At 50.2% G+C, this 20286-nt stretch overlaps 3 protein-coding genes across 4 annotated transcripts; 2 read left to right on the forward strand and 1 right to left on the reverse strand.

Moving 5' to 3' along the window:
- Positions 1 to 275: 275 nt before the first annotated feature.
- Positions 276 to 5182, forward strand: LOC131206705 (uncharacterized). Its single transcript, XM_058199375.1, has 4 exons — positions 276 to 628; positions 3325 to 3854; positions 3928 to 3994; positions 4088 to 5182. The coding sequence occupies exons 2-4, from the start codon at positions 3365 to 3367 to the stop codon at positions 4095 to 4097; spliced, it is 567 nt and encodes a 188-aa protein (XP_058055358.1). The 5' UTR covers positions 276 to 628; positions 3325 to 3364; the 3' UTR covers positions 4098 to 5182.
- Positions 5183 to 5653: 471 nt separating this feature from the next.
- LOC131206704 (probable lysine-specific demethylase 4A) lies at positions 5654 to 7714 on the reverse strand. Its single transcript, XM_058199374.1, has 3 exons — positions 7551 to 7714; positions 6530 to 7482; positions 5654 to 6459 (listed from the first exon to the last, which is right to left on the reverse strand). The coding sequence occupies exons 1-3, from the start codon at positions 7662 to 7664 to the stop codon at positions 6210 to 6212; spliced, it is 1317 nt and encodes a 438-aa protein (XP_058055357.1). The 5' UTR covers positions 7665 to 7714; the 3' UTR covers positions 5654 to 6209.
- Positions 7715 to 8941: 1227 nt separating this feature from the next.
- LOC131206703 (uncharacterized) lies at positions 8942 to 17134 on the forward strand. Of its 2 annotated transcripts, none has more exons than XM_058199372.1 (7): positions 8942 to 9321; positions 9403 to 9513; positions 15031 to 15503; positions 15572 to 15743; positions 15822 to 15953; positions 16015 to 16272; positions 16337 to 17134. In XM_058199372.1, exons 1-7 carry the CDS (start codon positions 9175 to 9177, stop codon positions 16613 to 16615), a joined length of 1572 nt encoding a protein of 523 aa, XP_058055355.1. In that variant the 5' UTR covers positions 8942 to 9174; the 3' UTR covers positions 16616 to 17134. The 2 variants fall into 2 exon arrangements, with proteins under 2 accessions (XP_058055355.1, XP_058055356.1); XM_058199373.1 differs by having other exon boundaries at positions 15578 to 15743.
- The last annotated feature ends 3152 nt before the right edge of the window (positions 17135 to 20286 follow it).

The following is a 20286-nucleotide window of genomic DNA, read 5'->3' on the forward strand; positions in this document are numbered from 1 at the left end:
CCACGACAAGCGAAACGAAAGCACAGAAAGAAGACAAAAAATGGACGGCGCGAGAGCGAGAGAGGGCTGGCAGGGGGAGCAAGAGAGCAACAGCCGGAGATAGCGCCAGCGACACACTGATAGAGCCTCCAGCGCGAACGCGAAGTGTCGGGTCGGCTAGGATGGGCTTTCGGGGCTGGTTGGTTGCGCACGATCGCTCGGCGGCGGGGCCGGTGTGTACTAAACTCTATATAAAGAGGTGACCGAGCTGGGCACCGCATCAGTTCAGCAGTGCTCGGCAACGACAACGCGACAAGTGGTGCCATCGAAGGACTACTTCCAACCCAGTTACTAAACTTACTCCGTTCCGCGTGCCGGTAGAGCTGAGTCCCGAACCCTAGGCCAACCGATCGCTCTGTGAGGATTAGCACAAATTGTACCAGTTTCTGCCACTGACCTGGTTAACTTGCTGGTGATCGATGAATAACCGAGTGAGGAACGATTATTTCGCCAAAAGGAAGTGTTGCTGAATGCGCCGGTCTGTTGAATACGGACAGTGACGATTACGAAAGTGAGTGCAGTGATAAAAACGGACGGAGAATTACAGGCGGAAGAACTAGTGGAAGAACCTGAGACCATTCCTTGCAAGGTGAATAAATCGTTACTGTCCTCTTTCTTGGTATTTCCCAATACAAAATTGTTTTCGTCAAGCACAATCGAACGTTCCGGCAAAGGGGTTAAAGGACGTGATTCAGTTTTCAAAGAACTCCATAATTAGCGCGAATCGCGCGAGCCTAGAGCGCCCGAGGATTTCACCCAAACAGCGGCACACGAACCTCCTGTGGACGGTGGTGAATTGCCAGCGCTCCTGTCCAAGCCCGCCCCGGGACACTTGGGCGCCCTTTGTGGTTTCCAACCGATGGATGGATTAATGCAAAATCGGAGTCGGCTTCACGGACCGTCGACTTTTAATATGCGTTGTGATGGGCGACAAAAAAAGAGTCGGAAACACTCCGCCACCGGTTTAATGGCGGACGACGGATGCCGAATTGCAACAGGTTGCCGGGCCTGATTGAACGCTCAATCACTTATCCGTACGCGACGGATATGGCCGCGCCCGCTCTACCTGTTGCCTCCCCTTGTTGATGGATTTGGATGGTTATTATTTTTTACATATTGTGATGATTAAAAGTTGTGATCGCCGGCGAAAGCGGAGGCGAGGGTCACACCGCCGGCAGCGATATGAAAAAAATGTAAATCGAAAACCTTACCCACCGCCACAGAACATCGTCGTCTCGTGGGCTCGGGTGCGTGTCAATTCTTCCAAGTATCGCATATGGTGCCCATCCGGGGGTCAACATTTGAATCCAAAGTTACACAGGTTTCGAGCGCTACATGTTGAAACAGATTCCTGGAACGAAACATTCAAGCAAGTTCGTAAAACTTTTACCAGTTCGAAAGGGACCTCCTTTGTAATTTCTTTTCCCACTACGAGTCCGCGTCCTGCGGATAATTGCCTCAAGCACAATTTAACGTAATTTCACGCAAAAAAGGCCCGCAGAAGTACGCCGACGATAGAACTTTGATGAGTGGGAATATTTTATATTTTTACTGTTCGTTCGACAGCATGTTTGTCCGCAGGGCAGTTCGTACTTTACGTAGGATGACTTTCCCGAATTGATTGAAAACACTGCGCTAGGGTGAAGACAGCGTGTTTGGCGTTCTGCCCTGAGTCAAGTGATGTCGATGCGATGAGATGAACAATTTTAGCGTCACCCGCGTACTATGGCTTCCTTTAGCATGCACGTCATAGCCACGCGCCCACCGGACGGCCCCAGGGCTACACAAATATGTCCTGAAAGAGAGGCGTCATTCCATCCAGTTGAAGCTATGGTTGTGTCAGCCTCGTCGATTGAATGTTTAATGTGGCAATTGGAAAATGTCGATGTACCGCATTCAACCTAACATGGTATTGTAACGTTTGGCCGATGGTGAAGGCCTTCTCAGAAAGCGAGACATTTCTATTCGACGGTACCCCGAGGAAAATGGTTCAGAGGTCAGATCGCAAGAACTGAGCATAGATCCAATTTGCCTGTCAATGGTTCAATAGATTATTTGTTGAAACAATTTCCTACCAAAGAAGCTGGCACGGTGAAAGAATCGAACATCGACTGGTCCACACGATCGATCCCGAGCAGCCCAGGGCAATCGATGGATCGAGCAGTTTTCGAGCACCGAGCGTTAAACGAGTCCACCCGAGCGATAAGCTGACGATCCGGTACCGATCGGATCGTTGAATGACGCGAACCGATCGGAAATCGACAGCTTCGAGTGGTTTGCGATGATCGTACGATTTCGATGCTTCTGATACCGGCGCAACCTCCAAAGGGTCTTCGAGAAAATTCCAGCGGAAACTTAACTCCAAAAAACTGATTACGTCAGCCTGGGAAGGGACCTACGGTAATTTTGCAACCGGCAGTTTGATGGAGAAAAAATGGCAGTCAATTAGTGGGCCCAGAAGATTAATGGGAAAAAGCATCCTTTTGGTGGGGCCTTTGGTAAGTAAGCTTTTGAACGCAAGTTGCACGAAAGGAGCTTTCGCCCGGGGGCCGTTGGGAGGTCGTTGTACGTTTTCCGGTTTCGAGCATTGAGGCGTGGCCAACGCGGTGGCAAAAATGGAACGGATGGAAACGGCGAAGCGCTCTTATTGGATGACTGGTTAGTTGGTTCGCTTTACTGAAATTAGTGCATGAGGATTCACAATTCGATTCAATTCAACTAATGGCACAAAACTACAGCACTGTTGATAGTCCGTGCTGCGAGTTCACTTCAAACGGTATATTGTTGGAAACCTTGTTGGTACGGCCAAGGTCAGCCTTTTGTAGCTTCAAATTCATGTAACCGTCAATAGTTTCTCAGTTACTGGTCCTGATGCACTTTTGACGCAACAATAGTTATGCATCGCCACACGGCAACGTGACTTTGAAAGCATGTGCTCGACCATGAGAAATATCTCGGGGACAAAACAAACGTTCGGTCTTCTAACTGGAAACTTTTGGCTGTAACCAAACATTACCTAGAACGGTGGTTGGATCAATATTGATTGTAACTTTTACCCAACAATCTACGAACGGAGGGTTCTGTGAAATTCAAATTCTGTTAATTTGCCACGGGCCGCGCTCGATGGCGCTAAAGGGCGTCGATTGATTGCGCGTAATGAAGATCAAGTTTTGAAAGATGTTCGGGTGAACCGTTTGACGAAAGCAAAGAATTAATTTCCGATCAAACACCGAATGGCGATCAACTTTTGCGTATATTAAGCAAACTGTTTAACTTTTTCGACAGATTTAAAATACCCGTAAAGGTCACGGGCGAAAAGTTGAAGATGATTACACATTGGACGCTGGTGCTGGTGGTGGGGTTGGTGTTGGGCCCGTACCGCGCGCTCGCCCGCCCAACGGAACCGGAAGCCGGAGCCCGTGCGGAGGAAATCTACAGCGAGCTGGCCGAAGAGTTCCGCCAGCTGCACAATCAGGAGCTACGCATGCTGCAGTATCTGTCCGTGCAGGCCGAACGCCAGCAGCATGAGGAAGCCTTCCTGCAGCGACAACGTGAGCAACAGCAGCAACAACGGCAGCAACTGCTCCACGAGGCCCGTAACTCACTGCTCGAAGAAGGATCCCTGTTGGACGACATTCCGGCCGAGTTTTCGGGCGGTGTAACGGTGAACAGTGCTGGTGGCGGCGGCGGTGATGGATCTGTCGTCAGTGGCCGCAATCTCAACAGCTACGGAACTGACCTCGCGGTGCAGACAGAACCGGCACAAAGGGAGACCATCCATCCGAAGAGACAAAACGAGAAGAAAAATAATCACTGTAGGTAGCACGGAGTTCGCCGAGTCGATGATTCGAACAGACAAGCCTAACGATTGATGCCTCACTTTTTCAGACATGTCCTTATGCCACTTTAAGCTTTGCAACATGGGACGTAAGCGCAATCAACGATTTCCTCAATTGTAAGTATTTGTTTCATATTCGTATTTGTTTCAATTGTCTGTTAACCCATAGCGTCGATTTCAACTGTTGGATTTGCTCTTTTTCATCATTAGCTGGAACTAAACGGCAATAGCTGATCTTCGGGACAACGACACGCCTCGTCCACTTACTACACTGAATCAGCAGCGACACACGACAAAAGATATTGCGGCACGAGTTAGGATACGCAAGCCAAAACGGGAAGGAATCCCCTCCACACACCTCCACTCAAACGATTTTACTGAATGCGTTCTCGGACTTCCGACTTTCTGGGCCGGTACCGAGTAAAGATTAAAATTTCTGGTTGGCCAAATGAACTACTGTAAGCGAATCGAAACACTTTTCTGCCCAGAGCACCGTTAGGAAACAGAGACTGCCTGGCTGCCGTTAGCCGCGCAATGGGAGCCAAAGACACTACACAGTCAGAGACATCCAAATTTGCCTCCAAAATCCGCATCCGGTGTGGAGTAAATAGTAAATGTACAACGTTAGAAGGGGACCCTACTTCCGCACACGAAATTAAGCATAACGTGCCCCGATGGTTGATACTAACTTAAATTATCGATTGAATACCCACTGGAAATGATACTTAAATTTACTTATTTGCCATTAGCCCCGAAGGAGACAAACGAGGTACAAGTTATTTAGAGAAACAAAAGATTAAAATGAGGACTGAATGTATTACAAGGTGTGCAAATTGAGCTACGTCTCGGTAGTTTTAGCCCACGTTAGATTGTTAAGTCACAACCGCCAACATGACACACCACTAAGGCCAGCCAAGATGGAACATGGAAAAGTATTGAGAATTTTCTGTTTTTACTTTTATTTCCCTCATCATTCCCCAGCACCCAAAGTTTGCATCTCATCCTTGTTTCGACCTTAAGAGCCTTAACATTATATTATTTAACTTTGGTCGCCACCATCCAAACGCCCGATTCCCACTTATCGCACACAAACATTAGCGATCATCCGTCGCCGTCGTCGCGATCGTTGTTGGGCTTCGAAGCCCAAACGAAAGCGGAACAATTTGTATTACTAGCCTAAGTTATGATTAGACGTATGTTTAACATTCCGAATCGATTCCTTTTTTTATTATTTGTTACTTTAGCGATTAGAAGCAAAGTGGAAGAGACAGCTATAAAATACATGCACCTAAATTATATATCCTATGCACCGTGAAGTCGTCTTTGATCGCAGCCACTGAATGGGAAGGTGGGAAGATTGTTTTCGGAGAAGATATGGCAGCTACACAGTTTCCTTATTGCCAAGGCAAATTGGAGGACAAATTTTATCTACTAATAAAAGTTCTATTTTGTCACAATAAGCCTGTGGGGACGGATGAAAAGAAAGCGAGTTCACAAAAACCCTAACTAACAACCTATTTATTAATCTAGATTATCGGCTATGTATTATTGGAACCCATTTGAAAAAGAAAAAACTATAAGACGATGCTGTATATGTGTGTATATATGTACGGTAGTTGTAATTATTATTGCAAATAATATGGTGGACTGTTTAATAAGTGGATTCTTTCACCCGCAGCAATTCTCGTTCAGTCGGGTATCGGTACACGATCATCGATGGGTAAGCGATGCAACAGCGAGTAAATGAACAAATGATTATATTTATTTCAGGACTTCCTTTGTATCCGGAAGCAGGATACGTGCCCGCATTGGTAGTTGCCTACATTGGTTAAAAACTGAACCTAGGATACTTTAATCAACATACACAAAAAACCACAACCCAACACGCAGTAAGGCGCTGGCCGGAGTGACACGGTGGCATCGCCAGACACCTTCTATTCCTAAAGATTGCACCTTAATCTTTCCTTCTTCATTCTGATTCAACGCAAACGGAAGCATTGAATTGTCTTGGCTAAGGAGTTTACTAATTTAAATTAATTTTTTTACTTCATTATTAAACAATCATTATCAATCCGAGTACGCCCTACAGATCTGGCGAGTGGGTCGTAGTCCGAGGTGAGATCTGCAGTCACTAAAAGCGTAGGGATTTTCACTAGGCAAAAGAACGACATTCTCTAGCTAATATCCGGATCGATGGATACGGGCAGGGTCTTTACTGGGTGCTCCTATGTGCTATGTGAACCTCACCAACGCGATTCGGAAGGGTTTGCGGTCAACCTAATCTCGAAGCTCATCCTTAGTTAGTTAATTTAGTTAAATCGTGCAGCCGACTCTATACGGCGTCGTTGTTGATCAGTTCGATCGTCCGAGTGTGGAACCGTATCTTGTTGCTGTTTCGGACGGGCCCATCGATTAGCAGGTCGGTGGCGATGCCACACTCGCGTCCCTCCAGCTTGCTCCAGACGGATTTCAGTCTATCTTTGGCTTTCTCGCCGCCCGACTTCTTGATGCTCTTCTTTTTGTCCATCTTCACTGGTGCGCAGCCCCGTTTCTGCTCAATACTAGTGGTTTCCGGGCATTTGCTGTCGGCATGGAAGAAAAGGAAAAAGGTTCAAGCAAACCCGCTCAGCACACGTTAAGGGCACCGAATACCTTTTAAAATTTTTGGGCAACATCGGCTTCGGAGCAGCACAATAGTTGGTGGGATCTTCCGGGTGGTAACCATAATCTTCGCCGCGTAACCACGGCTCGTACTGCTCCGGCTGGAAACGGCGCACGAACGTTTCCATCGATATTTTCACCATGTCCGGTTGGCAGCGGCAAACGGAGGCACGCTTGCCGTACTCGATCCACCGCTCCGTGGCAAAGTTGGTCGACTCGGCACAGTTAAACCCATGATTAAAGCCGGCGTGGTAACCGTACGGGAAGGTGATCATGATTTCACCCGGCTCCTGGGTGATCTTGTTGAACGGAATTCCGTTCGCCTTCAGCACCTGTGTGCTGATCAGTGTCATCTTGTGGCGCAAGAACGCTTTGCACTCTTGATAGTTTGCCGGGAAGTAACGCTCGGCCAGCTTTTCTAGCTTCTTCCCGTGCTCCGGCGGGATCGCGTACCACGTTTTCGGTGCCCCAAAGTGCAAATAATTGATCGAGTACAGATCCATATCCTCCGTGTGCCAGGCGAAGGTGGTTTTCCACATTCCAAAGTACAGATAGGCCGTGTTCACGCCCGCAATGGAAATGTTGTAGTCCATGTTCACGTAGTCCAGAATGGTGCCGAGGCAGTTAATGTTCCACACCTTCACATCCGGATCGGTGATGCTGCCTGGCACGTCTGCCCCATAGATAGGCGCCACGTACGTTATGTTTTTCCAGAACTTTTTCTCTATGTCCGCGTAGTCAAAGTGCTTCGGCGTGCAGTGGCGATCCTCCTTGGTCTTCTCGTAGTACTCTTGTACCGTCATCGAGCGCTTCTGAATGTTGAGCTGCTGGTAGATACCCTGCCGACCGGACGCCACTTGCGAGATGGGCGTGCGAATGGTAATATCGATGTCCTTTATATCGTACCCCTGCTTGCGTGGGACCCATTCCGGCGGGGGGACGACCTAAGGGAACCGATCGGAACTAATTAAACAACTCACGCCTCTCCAAGCACCCACAACGGTGTGCCCACCTTAACTAGTCCAGCCTTATGTGCTCCCTTCGATTCCATGTAGTTAATGTACGCGGAAAAGTCCTGAAACTCTTCCCAAGTCGGCCGGAAGACCATTATCCTTGGTGTGGTCATTGTTGAGTCCTGTTTCTGTCCTACTGCATCCCCGAAAAGAATTGTTTTCACTCGAACCTCGAACGTATTTACTCGGGCGACCTCTTTTCTTTCATGCGGTTTGTTTTGGTTTACTCATTTGACGTTTATCCCTTTGGTGCCGACATTTGCCGGCAGATGGCGCTTTATATGCGACAACTCGGAATCAATCCGTCAGTTTTGAAACGGCAAACGGCAGTTACATGAATTGAGCCATATTTTATGTTAAACACTTAAACTTTAACTTAAATCGGCAAGACGAAAACACTTTTTATGTAGAGTGATTTTGTTCATGTTCTTTACAGATTAAATATTTTTTAGAAAGCGAACAAACGATTTTTGCGAGTATTGCCCGAAGTGCACGTGCACTTGTACGCTGCGGCCGCGTTCATTGACATTTTAATTATCGTGAACTCTTCGGTCGGATTTCAGCTCGCTCTCCACCGTTTTGCTACTGTTGCGCCAACGCAGCAGGATAAACAACATCAATTTTTATTATTATAATCTCGTTTTACGATTCGCGGGCGCTACTGGACATGCGTCGCATTCCGATGGGTCGGCATGGCCGCTGTCACCACTTGTGCGAAGATAGCCGTATCGTTTGATTGAGCCATTGACGACTCCAGTCGGGCGCCATCAGCATCTGTTCGAGTGATTAAGCGACTCGTTGACTCTTGGATCGATCTTAGATTGATCTGGATGCTTCGGCGGGGGCTGGTAGCAACGCAGAAGCACTATGAAGTCTATGAGGCAGATCAGGCACTCTGTACCGCGATGGATTGCGCAAGGTTAGTGTTTCAAGTTTATGACCGAGGACGGAAAAGAGTAATGGATTTACCCTGTGGTGTGTAAAACACGCACAACTCAGTTAAAAGGCTAGTTGATGAGTGAAACTCATTCATCAATATTCTCAAACGCATGCTTTTAACGATCCGTCTAACATCGGACTGAATCGGAAATAGTATCACAAAAATGGTCACCTGTGGAAAGCGGGGTCCCCGTGTCCAGCACGAACGCCGCCTCGTCCTAGTGCAGCCCACCGCCTCTTGACTTTTACTTTGCGTCGCCGGAAGAAAATGCGCGAGTTGCGCCGTGAGCAAAGGCGCAACAGAGAGCACGCTCAAGCGAATGCGCACGAGAGAGACCGCGCGATCGAGAACCGCGGGCGACTTCTAGGGTCAGCTGAGAATTAAGATCATTTTGTGGCGAGTACGGCGACCGATGCTGTTCAGTTGCTAGTCAGAGATCGAGCGCGTTGGAATGCGCCGCTAATTGCGTGCTCAAAGGTTCACGTTGCGCGAGTGTTGGCTAAGTTCGAATTGTTAAGGGGATCCGCCAGAGAGACGATGTGTTGACAGTATCAACGGGGCGTATCTATCGAATCAAACGCGATCCGCAGGAAAAGGTGGACCCGAGCTGTGTGTGGCGTCGTGAATTGCGCGGTTTTGTGCCTCTAGTTAATCGCTCCCCTAGGTGATAAGTGCACAGCAGAATGACGGCAGAATCGCTGAAGCCATTCCTTAATGCGCCGAACGAACTGAAAACGCAATGTGCGCAAAAATCCTCGCCCAAGTGTTTGCTGACCGCTCTGGGATGCGCCTTCGTGGCGATCCTCTGTTGCACGCTAATTGGTGTGGAGGTAGGAACCAAATTTAGTAACCGAAACATAATTGCCCCTGCGAATGCAATGCACTTCACTCTGTCTCCTCTCGTCCATCAGATCTGGCATTTAAACATGACCGAGGCTCTGCAGCAGGAAGTCGAAGACCTGAAGGTGCAGCTGAAGGAGCTGAACTCGATGCAGCGAGCGGGTGACTTCAACGATTATGAGGTAAGTGCAGCTTTTAACAACGCGATCGGCCGGCCGCACGTCCATGTGTTCCTTTTTTGGCCAAGTGTTCGTTTTTTGTAAGATAATTTAATAAACTCGACCGACAGCAACCAGCCCGACCAGACCCCATCAGGTGGCACCAGTCGTGGCGGTCGGTCGTCTGGTGCGCGAAGAAGAGCGCGAAGAAATGTCTCGCGCTGCCAACCGGATGCCGCGATAATTCCACTGGATGTGGTCCACCCCAGCGGCGCGGTGGCGCCAATCTGTAGTTGAACCCGTATCGTGGTGTGTGGGTGGCCCCGGCTGTGTTCATTAAATCAGAGTTCTCGAAAACACTAAAACCCAAAAACGAGGTGTTCGCGGGAGGCTCGCGGTTTGCACGGAGCCAAAACCGGAATGGATGAAAGCACTGCCCAAGATGGAAATGTCGGTCCGGGTCCCTGGGTCTAGCGGCGCGATCGGGTTAAGTGATGATCGCGGTTCGGTGTCGTGACTTTCAATAAATCACACCATTTTATTCCCTACTACTGAAGTGCATATAGCAAAAATGTCAAACGGGAATATTGGCCTATTGGGGCACGGTCGTCTTCACAGTCTGTCTGGAACAGTTCCAGCCCTAGAATGTACCCGGTGTCGCCAGCCGGACCCTTGAGGGCGCATGCTGAAATTGAATTTCCGCCCGCCCGTAGCATGGCAATAAATTTTTCGGTGACTCATCGGCACTTGGTTTGATATCAAATTTCCTGCGGGAAATACCAGACTGCCGCCGGCCACGGAGCGCTCCTGGGATTGAAGGGCTGAGTGAGAGAATGGCAGAAGGTCGATTGATGCTTACCCAGCCGGCAGAAGCCTTGCCCTTGGTTCACCAGAACGATGACATATTGTCGTCTAGGATGGCTGATGGGTACCGTTGAAACGTGCTCATCCGTTGGTTGATTACAGAAACATAATTGAACATATCGGGCTTCAGGCAAACCGGACCTCATTGTGCAGATGCTTTGAAATGATTGGAACAACGATTGTAGCCCGACTGAACGTTGTAGGGACACCTTCTTCGTCAGGGGGCCAAGGGAGTTTTATTTCACAAACCGCAGAGGCAAAAGTAGCTCAAGGAGAAGAAGGTCAATAAAGCATCGGAAGCCAGATTTCCTGCCGACCGGTACCCGATCGCCGGAGGCCAACTGTGACACGATTCTATCGGGGAAAATAAATCAACCACCGCGGTGATCATCCTTGAATTGCCGGGGGCCAAAGTTTAACGACGAATGATTCGCGTTCTATTTTGGGATCGTTTGATCTTCCAAGGTCCGCGCGGCGCACACATGTGGGCCTAACCCGGGGCGCCGAATTGAAGAGAAATAAATGTCCTTCTAATTTGTCTGTTTGGAATTCTCTAAATTTTCCAAATTGTTGGTTGAGCAAAACTGCTCCTGGAACCGTGGCCGTGTGTTTTGCGTGTCCGTTGAGGTTGTTTCAAGCGGCGAAGAAATGTGCGGCAATTAAAGTGCCATTGTACCGTTCTCGCGGCGACGGTTTACGATTGCCAACCGGGGGGATCATAAACAAATTGATGCAATTGCCGAGGAAAATTGCATCGACCGCGGGAATCTATTTTTGGTTTATTAATCAGAAAGCGGTGGCGGTGACCCATGACTGCAGGTGGAAATGCGCTGCACTTTCGCTACGCGAGTGTATGACGCGATCCACGGAAACTTTCTCCGTGGAACTCCCCGTGGGGACGCCAAACAAACCCCAGGGGCCGTACGGTCCTTGCTGTCGATCAGCCGTTTCCGTTGGCGAGGAGGCCGTAGCCGCGAGTGTCGACTTTATTGGTCGTTTACGTGCCGCCGACCGAAAACCGTCCTCCCACGGATTGTAAATTGTTACTTTTGGGCGGCGAAAGCCGCGTGTGTTATGCGCAATTTGCGTCACCGTCTTCTTTGACGGCGCGCTGCGTATCGCCGCACCGCGGGGGCTCTGTCCTTGACTTTGACCATCTGAGATGGCCGGTAGCGGTGGCACACTGGCCGCTATCTATTAATTCGCGCGATGATCCATCTTAGTTTGTCGGCGACTATTTTTAATTAAACGCTCCCATCCAACGCACCCGAGGGGCAACCTGTACATCACGGGGACGGATTAATACCGGCTGCGAAAGGCCACCGTTTTGAGCGGCTGATGATTGCTTTATTACTAAATTTTCGATAAACAAAAACCCCCGAGACACCACTCGAAATCGGCGACGGACGCCTGTACACAAACATGACCTTTCGCCCGGCATGATGATAGACACCCACAGGAACCGGGCACCCTCTGATTATCTTTGTTGACAATTCGTTTGCAGTTCGCTGGGCTCTTCTGGAAGGGCTCTGTTTGTTCGCCACCGGAGGGCTTATCGCTAGCTCTAACCATTCGACGAACAGGAACCACCAATTTGGTGGCACGAATCTCAAGTAGCACTCGGTTCGTCCAGTGTTCGGCTGGGGAATGATTATTATATCATCACGGCATGATGCGATACCCAGTTCAAGATTTATGCACTCGGACGGTGTGCCACAAGCGATCATAATAGATCACTTCGGCTCGGCGCCTCGTCGCACCAAATATGGGCTCGTCCGTTCGTTTTGGGCGCAGTAAATCTTCATTGTTCCCAGAGGTAGCCTAACGCGTGACATTGATTTATGTAGCGGCCTCCTTGTCGCCACGCACGTGAGCCCTGCGCTGTGGACATCATGGCGGCCCGGAACGAAAAAGGTCACATCGGGACCGTCCAATGTAGACGCGTGACATATCGAGCCTTGCTCTTGACCGGTGGCTCGCTTATCGGCTCAAACGGATCTCTCTCTCTCTCTCTGGGGGTCACAGCCCATGGCCTAATACCTATGGGAAGTCGAATGGATGAGAGGAATGGCCCAAACGAGAGCTAGAGTTACAGTTCGTGGAGCTGCTACTTACTAACTACTCCAACGGGAGCCGGGAGTGAAGGGGTTTAAATAAACAATTTCTGCTTGTTGTAACCACCGCATCGAGGCGCATCTGGTCGCATCTCGATGGGCAGATGCTAAAATTACTCCTCCCGCGTCCGAACCGAATCCGAATCCGGTACCACATGTAAACAAACTCATCATAAACAGCTGAAAGTGGAAATCTATTTTCAATCCCATTCATTCCACAACTTGACCGTTTACCGAGCCCAGGGTGGGGATTCCCAGAACGTGTGTGTTTTTTTTTAAATCCACTTTTTTATACACGCCATGATCGGGAGGCTAATTATAGATCCCTGTGGGCACGAATAATCCGCCCAAACGTAGATCATTGACTTTCTCGTTTGATCATATCGATGCGTCGTGCGTCGATCATGGCGGAGGCTTTTCCAGTTAATGGAAATTATTTCTGATTTCTGACCTCAGTTTGAGAGTTTTCAATAATTTCACATCACAATTAACCAACATTTGCAAGTTGTTTCGAGGTTGCTGAAGCTACGCAGTGCGTTCCGTTTGATAGCGTTCCGTTTTGATGTTTCCCGCGTTCCCCATAAATATCCCGGGCGGGCGCCACTCGGGTCGACATGAAACGATTCATAAACAAATTCAGTTTGAAGACACAGAACCGGCAGCGGAAACCACAGCGAAATTTTTCTTTGACCGCACGACGCGCGGTGGTTCTTGCGGTTTCTTTAAGGCGGTGCCTGCAAACCGAGTGCCACCGTTCGGCGGGGGACCCGTCGTGGGCCATGCGTCACTGAGAAAATATGTCCCACGGGACAGAGAGACAGAGAGAGGGAGAGCGGGGCCAGCGCAAGCTGCGAATACCATTTTGACGGACCGCGCTTTTCTTCGACGCAAATTTGACCACCACCGGCGAATCCGGCGACCGGACGCCAAACATTAAGCAGGGTAAGATTTATCGTTTCTTTACGGTTCGAGTGCCGCCGCCCTTGCGTCGTCGTTTGGCGTCGTTACACATCCGAAAGGCGCTCCCCCAGGCGACAGGGGATTCTCCGATGTCTTATTTTTAAGTCCGGGCCCGCCGATCCACTTGAGATCAGTACCGGACTCGGGGCTTAGCTTGACTGTTGCGTGCTGTTAATTTGCCCCAAAACGAGTCGGGCCGTGGTAAGGTCAGGTTCAATCACTATAGTTGGGGCATAGTTGGATCGTTAATGTAAAATATGGGGCACGCTTTGACGTGAGGATATCATCAGTGGAGGGCCCCAGAATGAGGGGCCCCACTAAACATCGGAGTTTTACGCCTTCCGAGCCGGTCTTTGACACTGTTTATTTATTCTATGTTCACGTCCGTGTGACATCCCCCCCATCGCTAAGTTTCGCTTTTTTCCACTCGTTACAACAATGTATTTCAGTTCTGCGGGCGGCCATGAAAAGGGTCTAATTAGGTTCGACTTCGGGTCACGTTCTGCCTTTTCGGTACGATGTGGTACGGAGCCAGCGGAATTTAATTGATTTGTAACAATCGGACACGCTCGGAGGAATAAGCTGGCCAGAGTTACAGGACTAAATTGGAACTTTTCCGCGTAAATCCCTCCCAGTCGTTACGGCAGGCTGAAGCGGGATGCTGGGCTGCGCCACCATGGTCAATGCGCAGAGCTTGTTAATATTTGATGCTGTTGCAAAACATGGCAGCCTTCTGTGCTTCACCGGTGGGCATAGTTTCTAGGACACAGGATTCCGGATCGGAAAGTTTGTATTATTTTTAGTACCTCAAAAACACAACTATTAGAGACAAGGTTAGTCACTGTTCGGATGACGCAAAGCGAAACTTCTACGCTTCCGATCGAATGGTGAAATACTAAACCCCCGGCAGTCCAGAAGAGATGTGTCACCGGCGGACCGTCCTTTATTAATTTCAGTTTCGCTTTCCAAAATATTTTTAATTCCCGCACTATGCTCAATGGCACATGATTAATGTTTCGCGCCACCACCGGCGGCCATTCGGCTTCGGCCAGTTGGTCCGAAAAATGCGAAACATGAAAATCGGCGCAAATTAATGTCGCTCTCGTGGGTCCGTAATTTATTGTGGGACATTATTCTATCCCCATCTTTCGGCCGGTGAGATAAACATCAAAACACCGGGATGATGTATCACGTTGATCGGTTCGCTTTAAAGAGCTGACGAGTGCTTAAATTGAAACATGTGTTTGAAACACGAGGACAAACTGCTCCGTGGGGCCGCCGCCGGTGGAGAAAGACCTTTTATGTTTTACATCACGATTAATGATAAGCCCCTGGCCAAGGGGTGGTGATTCTCGTGAAGGAGCCACGGACATCGTTCAAAATCGGCCAATGGGGAAGAAACGACCGGTGGCGATGTTGAATGCAGCTCGTTATCACTGGTTAATTAATGCCCGCGTTTGCCCGCATTGGGCAACATAATTAACGAAACTTTTAATGAAGCGCCGCGCCCTTTTGTCCGGTTGCCATGTTTTTTTGGTTGGGGGTCTCAGTGAAAGCTTCTTCCGTTTTTTTTCTACCGTCTGCCGTCGAATTTTACTTTCAGTTTGATAACGAACTGTTCGACAACCCCGACGAGTACGAAACCGGATACGAGTCACACTTTGACGGCGTGCTGTCGGAGAGCGCCGAGGACGGTATGGACGCGACCGAGATGCTGGACAGTGGCAGCAGCAGCCGAGCCCTTCGAGAAGAGGATGAGGAGGGGGAAGAGGAAGCGCTTGGTGGCCGTCCGGAGGAGGTCCCAGAAGGGCCCCGGGAGGATGAAGAAGATCTCCACTTTGACGACGGTGTCGAGGACATCAGCGTGTCGGTTTCGGAGGCCAACGGTAAGCGCCGAATTCGGTCCATTTCCGGTCTCACGCAACAGGGTGTTCCGATTGTGGACGAACCGTACGTACCGCGCCGGAACCGTTCCCGGCGGCCACACCGGATCTTCGAGCAGATGCGTCAGCGGCCGGAAGAGCTGGTCACACCACCGCCTTCGGTCGAAATGTTCCGCTGGGACGTCGATGGCAGGTTAGTGGTCTGCGGGTGTCCCCGGATACTTCGGTCAACACACTAATGTTCCACCCCACTCTGGGCAGTTCCAGGAAACCAGCATCCCATCACGCATCCTCGCAGCAGCAGTACGGATCGATCAGCATCCGGCCGTTCCATCACTCGGTTCACGGCCGCTTGGATCAGTACAGCACCACTCCGGCCCCGGAGGAGGTTCCCGTTTCCTCGACCGCTCGGCATCATTCTCGACACTCTGGAGTAAGTACAGCGCACGGTGAGAAACTTCCAGGACCTTCCGAAAGCATTCTCTTTCTCTCTCGCGCGCGCTCGTGGCAGCTCTCTTCGACGAAAGCACCGGCACTGGTCCTCAATCGGCACAGCCGTGTTCAGGTGACCGGAGATGTGACGAGAGCACAGCTGCAACAACAACGCTTCCCGAAGGTGGTTGGCAATCCAGGGACCCAAAATGTGCGTATTTCTGCCCCACAAACGGTAGCTTGGGTTGGCCTAATAGCTCCGCTATTCCCAGGAGGTCGTAATGAAACCCGAACGGCGTATGCGGCTCCGGCAACGCAAGACTGGATTGCTTCGGCAAGATGGCGAACCCAGGGCAAGGTCCGTGCACCTGGTGCAGGTCGACACCAACACTGGCCACCACCTGATGCGCCTGAAGCACTGGGTAGCGAAGGATGAGTCGAGTAAGCAGTCGATCGCTGCTCGCCTGTTCCGGTTCAACGGCGAGGAGCTAGAGATTAACGATCCCGGCATTTACTACGTCTACGCACAGGTAGCCTCTCTGGGGTGATCTTTTGCCGATCCGATCTAAGATGCCTCTTGGGCTTTTCTCGTAGATCACGTACGACAACGAACACGACATCAACGGGTTCCACATGCTGGTCAACGGCGAGAGTCACATCGCGTGCTCGGTTCAGGCTCGGCATGGCAACACCATCAGCACCTGCCACACGGCCGGCTTGCTCGAGGTTTCGGGCGAAAATGGTGTGAAAATTGTCATCGAGGACTTCGCCTACGGCCGCCAGTTCCTCCGGTACCCGGAGAAAACGTTCTTCGGCGCATTCAAGATAGGCAACTTGCCGCCGCACGCGAACAGGAAACACTCCAAGCAGTAGTCCTTCGTGGCGGTGGCCGCGCCCGTATTTTAATGCAACCATACACATGCTCGAAGCTGTATTGCACCGTACCTGTAGTTCTAGTGATAAACCGACGGCGGACGGATGGTTCACAGACCCCCGATATTGTATAGCTCGTCGGGGACCTATGGTTAATATGTTTGAAGCAACATTATCTACCCATTTTCCCAGCATTTTGGATTGTTTTCGCGCGATTGATTGGATCGGTGTATTTATTTTTCTTACTAAAACCTCAGCCGCCGGGTCCAGCCGGACAGATGATTCTGATTAGTGTTTGCTTGACCTGCTACCTCCGACTCCGAGGGCACATTTATCGCTCTATGCATGAAAAAAAACGGCACAAAATCATTTTGTGATATTTTTATAGCAAGCCCCCGCATCGATCGACCCTGGAGCGGATTGCGGCCCCAAAGTGCCGTCGAGTGGTTGCGCGGATCGATCGTTTCTGTGAAGAATGATGGCGGAGCGTTTGCCCTGCAAGTTTCGAGAAAATAAAGATGTTCGACCGAAAGCTGAAGCTGGGGAAAGCGAAAAAAAACGGAACGGAGAAGGATCGGATCGAAAGAATATCGATGCGTTAAAGGCGCCGGGAGGGACGATTAGTTTCTGGTGCGAGATTCTACGACGGCTCGATGAAGATTTTCACCAGAACCGGTGGCCGGATCGGGTCGGGAAGTTCTTCACATTCCGGTACGCTGAGGAATGTGTTGCGCGGTGATGACGTGGACTTATGACGGCTCGCAAGAGTGAAAAACAAAAAGTGTCCTCGGTTCTCACTTTCTCGTTATCATCCATCGTGGGGACGGTGAAGAATTTCTAACTCAACCGTGTCCTTTCGGGGAACCAGGCCAACATTGGGTCGTTGCGAAAGTGAACGCTCGTAAATGGTGTGACAGACATTATTAAACGTTCGACGGGCTCTGCGTACGGCAATATCCTTAAGGAGGCCCTAGAGCAGGGTAAGCAGGAACACGGGAATCGAGAAAAACAGTGCCGAGCCGAGGAAGCAACAAGTATCATGGGCCGAACCTGCCTCACGAGCAATAGTTCCCATTGCTGGGAAATAATCACCACCGGTAACGGCGTCGGGTCCGGCGTGGCGCAAGCGTGTCCAAAGTGGCATATTTTATCGCACCGTCAACCGTGGCATTGCTGGCTTTTATTTCTGCCCCAAACCGATTCCGCCGCCCACATCCGTGCTGACGGATGGCAAATAAAGCGGAATGAAGTGCCAGCAGTAAGCTGCACGGGAAACCCACCGAATATCCATTCGGTCGGGGAAAATGCTTGCGCCATATCCTTCGCCGTTAGACGAAGAAAGCCAACGACAGAACACGGACCTCTAAAAGCAACGACATGATCGTGCCGACCGACCCATGAATGCCACTTTCCATCGCCGTAATCTCCTGGAGACTGATAGAGGGCGATATTTCATACCGCCCGTTCGAGGCCATCCTTTCGGTAGCATCGGATCCGACACCGTGAAGAAGGTAGGCATTAAAAGAGGTTTCCTTTGCGTCGCGTTGAAGCAAAACAGGGGATTATTATGATTGTGTTTCATTTTTCTCCGGGAAAACTTCCCAATTCACGGGCGCATCGGCACCATTTGCGTGGAAAGCCTGTGCCACGGACATTGACGTGGGCTGTGGCCGTAAAAGGCGAAGCAACAGGGTTGAAAATATGGTGGCCCGAAATTTCATCACAAACCGGCTAAATAAATGACTGCTTGGAGCTAGCGTAAATCGCTTTTTATTTTAAGAACCCCAAAAACACCACGAGTGCCAAGAGTGGCCGTGGTCAAGCGTGTGGCAATTGTGTTCCCGAATCTCTTTCCACTTCAACGAAGCCAGCGTCGGCAGGATGACAAACGATTGGCCAAAGTGGGCAGCCCAATGTTTCAACCATTGCCCAGTCAATCAGAACTAACACGTGAAGCCATTCGATTACAGTGCCGAGACAGTGCCGAACAATATAACCGGGCCTAACCTTCGCAGCCAAGCGCTGTTTCCGGTGACCGCAGATTAATGGTGAGCTGTTGTGGGGGCAGTTCCCCCGAATGGAGGGTTTTCAGACGGAGTGCGGTTAACGTGGCGACGTGCGACGCGCTATTGATTTCACTTAAGGACACGCACTGATGGCATCTTACCCGGGGACCGAACGCACCGTGAAGGACAACGCCAGCGAGTCAGGTTTGAGTGCCGGTGGAGTGGATTTTCATCGGAACCGTCTCGGATAAATATGGATGAGCCAATGGGAGCAATTTTGGACGCTTTCGACGCGACGATGGCCAGGTTTTTATTTCGGGATCAGCGAAATCGATACATTCTACTCGGTAACGATGCTCAAATAGAGCCCGTTCTACGACCCACTAATCGTAATCGAATACACACCGGATAGGATAGCTGCTGCTGTCGGGAATCGCATGCTAGCCCAAGTATAGGGGGCTTCGAGAATTTAGAACTGATCAACAATAACCCTCGGGCAAGAGATGGGACCAATTACCGGGGGCTACTTAAAGTAACAGCCCTTTTATCACAAACTTCCCTGACCCCCCCCCGCGGGGTGTCTGGGGCTTCGCAGAACCCAAATGGGGGGCTTCAGCGTGCTACTGCCAAGCTGGTGAATGCCAGAGGTGATGCGAGCCATTTCGGAGAATCGGTGTTTTAGATCGGCTCGCCAAAACCGACTTTCAGACTGTTTCCCATTCAATTCTGTGCAATCAAAACGAGCATTCGGCACTGGAATTCCGCAGCCTGTTAAACGGCAAACAGTGGGACCTATAATATTGACAAGCAACAGCGGTTTGCATTAAAAAGCTTATTAAACAATTATACCACCGGAGCCTGTGGGCCCTTTTTGGCGTTTCTTCCCTAAAGAAGTCTCGCAGCGGGGCAGCGGTCATAAATAAGCGCGCAAATGAAGCAACTCATTAGCATCTTGCCAACGTCACCGTCAGTCGCCCGTCGGTCATTCTATAATCATCAACATCGCAGAATGAGCGTTCCTCCCCGTCGATGGAGACGCCAGGTAGTTCGTTCTTTACCGTCAAATTCCATTCCCGGTCACTCCGGTTGCCGGCGGCGACCTATTCCCCAGGTGAATCATCGAAGGCCGAGCGCACAAATTAATTCAATTATTTTATACACTACGTCCTTGTCGGACCGGTTCCGGTCGATGGGATAGAAGAGGTTGGCGAAGAAACCAATTCCTTTCGACCGGTTCGTGCTCGGATCGTTCTCTTCCTGTTGCATGCAGAGCGTAGGATTGGCTGGCGGTACGGTCCTCTCTCCGGAGAACCCGATACATTGTTTCACACCGTCGGAACCACCTCGCAAGTGTTCAAAACATGAATGAACCATATTCGGTTCCGGCGATCCGGTTGCCCGATTGCTGGCTGGAAAGCAGAGAACAGACTTGAGAGTCAGAGCGAGATGGATGAAATGAATTAAAAATCACGAGAGGCCGCCTGAAGCCAAAAGTTGGTCTACGGTGGAACCAAGCTGGGCACACCGTGTCCCTAGCTCAACTTCGAGGTTCGCCGAGTGTTTATGTCATGGTGTGTCATTTATTGAGAGCGACAGAATGAGAGTGCTGTCGATATGTTCTCAGAGAGACCCAACCAAACACCCACGGAACCGCGAGCTTTTCCC

This window comes from Anopheles bellator, chromosome 1 (genome assembly GCF_943735745.2).
Source record: "Anopheles bellator chromosome 1, idAnoBellAS_SP24_06.2, whole genome shotgun sequence".
NCBI lineage: Eukaryota > Metazoa > Arthropoda > Insecta > Diptera > Culicidae > Anopheles > Anopheles bellator.

What these genes read in the sequence shown, in the direction of transcription:
- LOC131206705 (XM_058199375.1), top strand. Translation starts at nt 3,365, where the DNA reads ATGATTACACATTGGACGCTGGTGCTGGTGGTGGGGTTGGTGTTGGGC. An exon ending in CGAGAAGAAAAATAATCACT is followed by an intron (nt 3,855 to 3,927) that starts GTAGGTAGCACG and finishes TCACTTTTTCAG; the next exon opens with ACATGTCCTTATGCCACTTT.
- LOC131206704 (XM_058199374.1), bottom strand. Translation starts at nt 7,664, where the DNA reads ATGACCACACCAAGGATAATGGTCTTCCGGCCGACTTGGGAAGAGTTT. An exon ending in ATAAGGCTGGACTAGTTAAG is followed by an intron (nt 7,483 to 7,550) that starts GTGGGCACACCG and finishes CGGTTCCCTTAG; the next exon opens with GTCGTCCCCCCGCCGGAATG. An exon ending in TTGCCCAAAAATTTTAAAAG is followed by an intron (nt 6,460 to 6,529) that starts GTATTCGGTGCC and finishes CCATGCCGACAG; the next exon opens with CAAATGCCCGGAAACCACTA.
- LOC131206703 (XM_058199372.1), top strand. Translation starts at nt 9,175, where the DNA reads ATGACGGCAGAATCGCTGAAGCCATTCCTTAATGCGCCGAACGAACTG. An exon ending in GCACGCTAATTGGTGTGGAG is followed by an intron (nt 9,322 to 9,402) that starts GTAGGAACCAAA and finishes CTCGTCCATCAG; the next exon opens with ATCTGGCATTTAAACATGAC. An exon ending in CGCTGGGACGTCGATGGCAG is followed by an intron (nt 15,504 to 15,571) that starts GTTAGTGGTCTG and finishes CACTCTGGGCAG; the next exon opens with TTCCAGGAAACCAGCATCCC.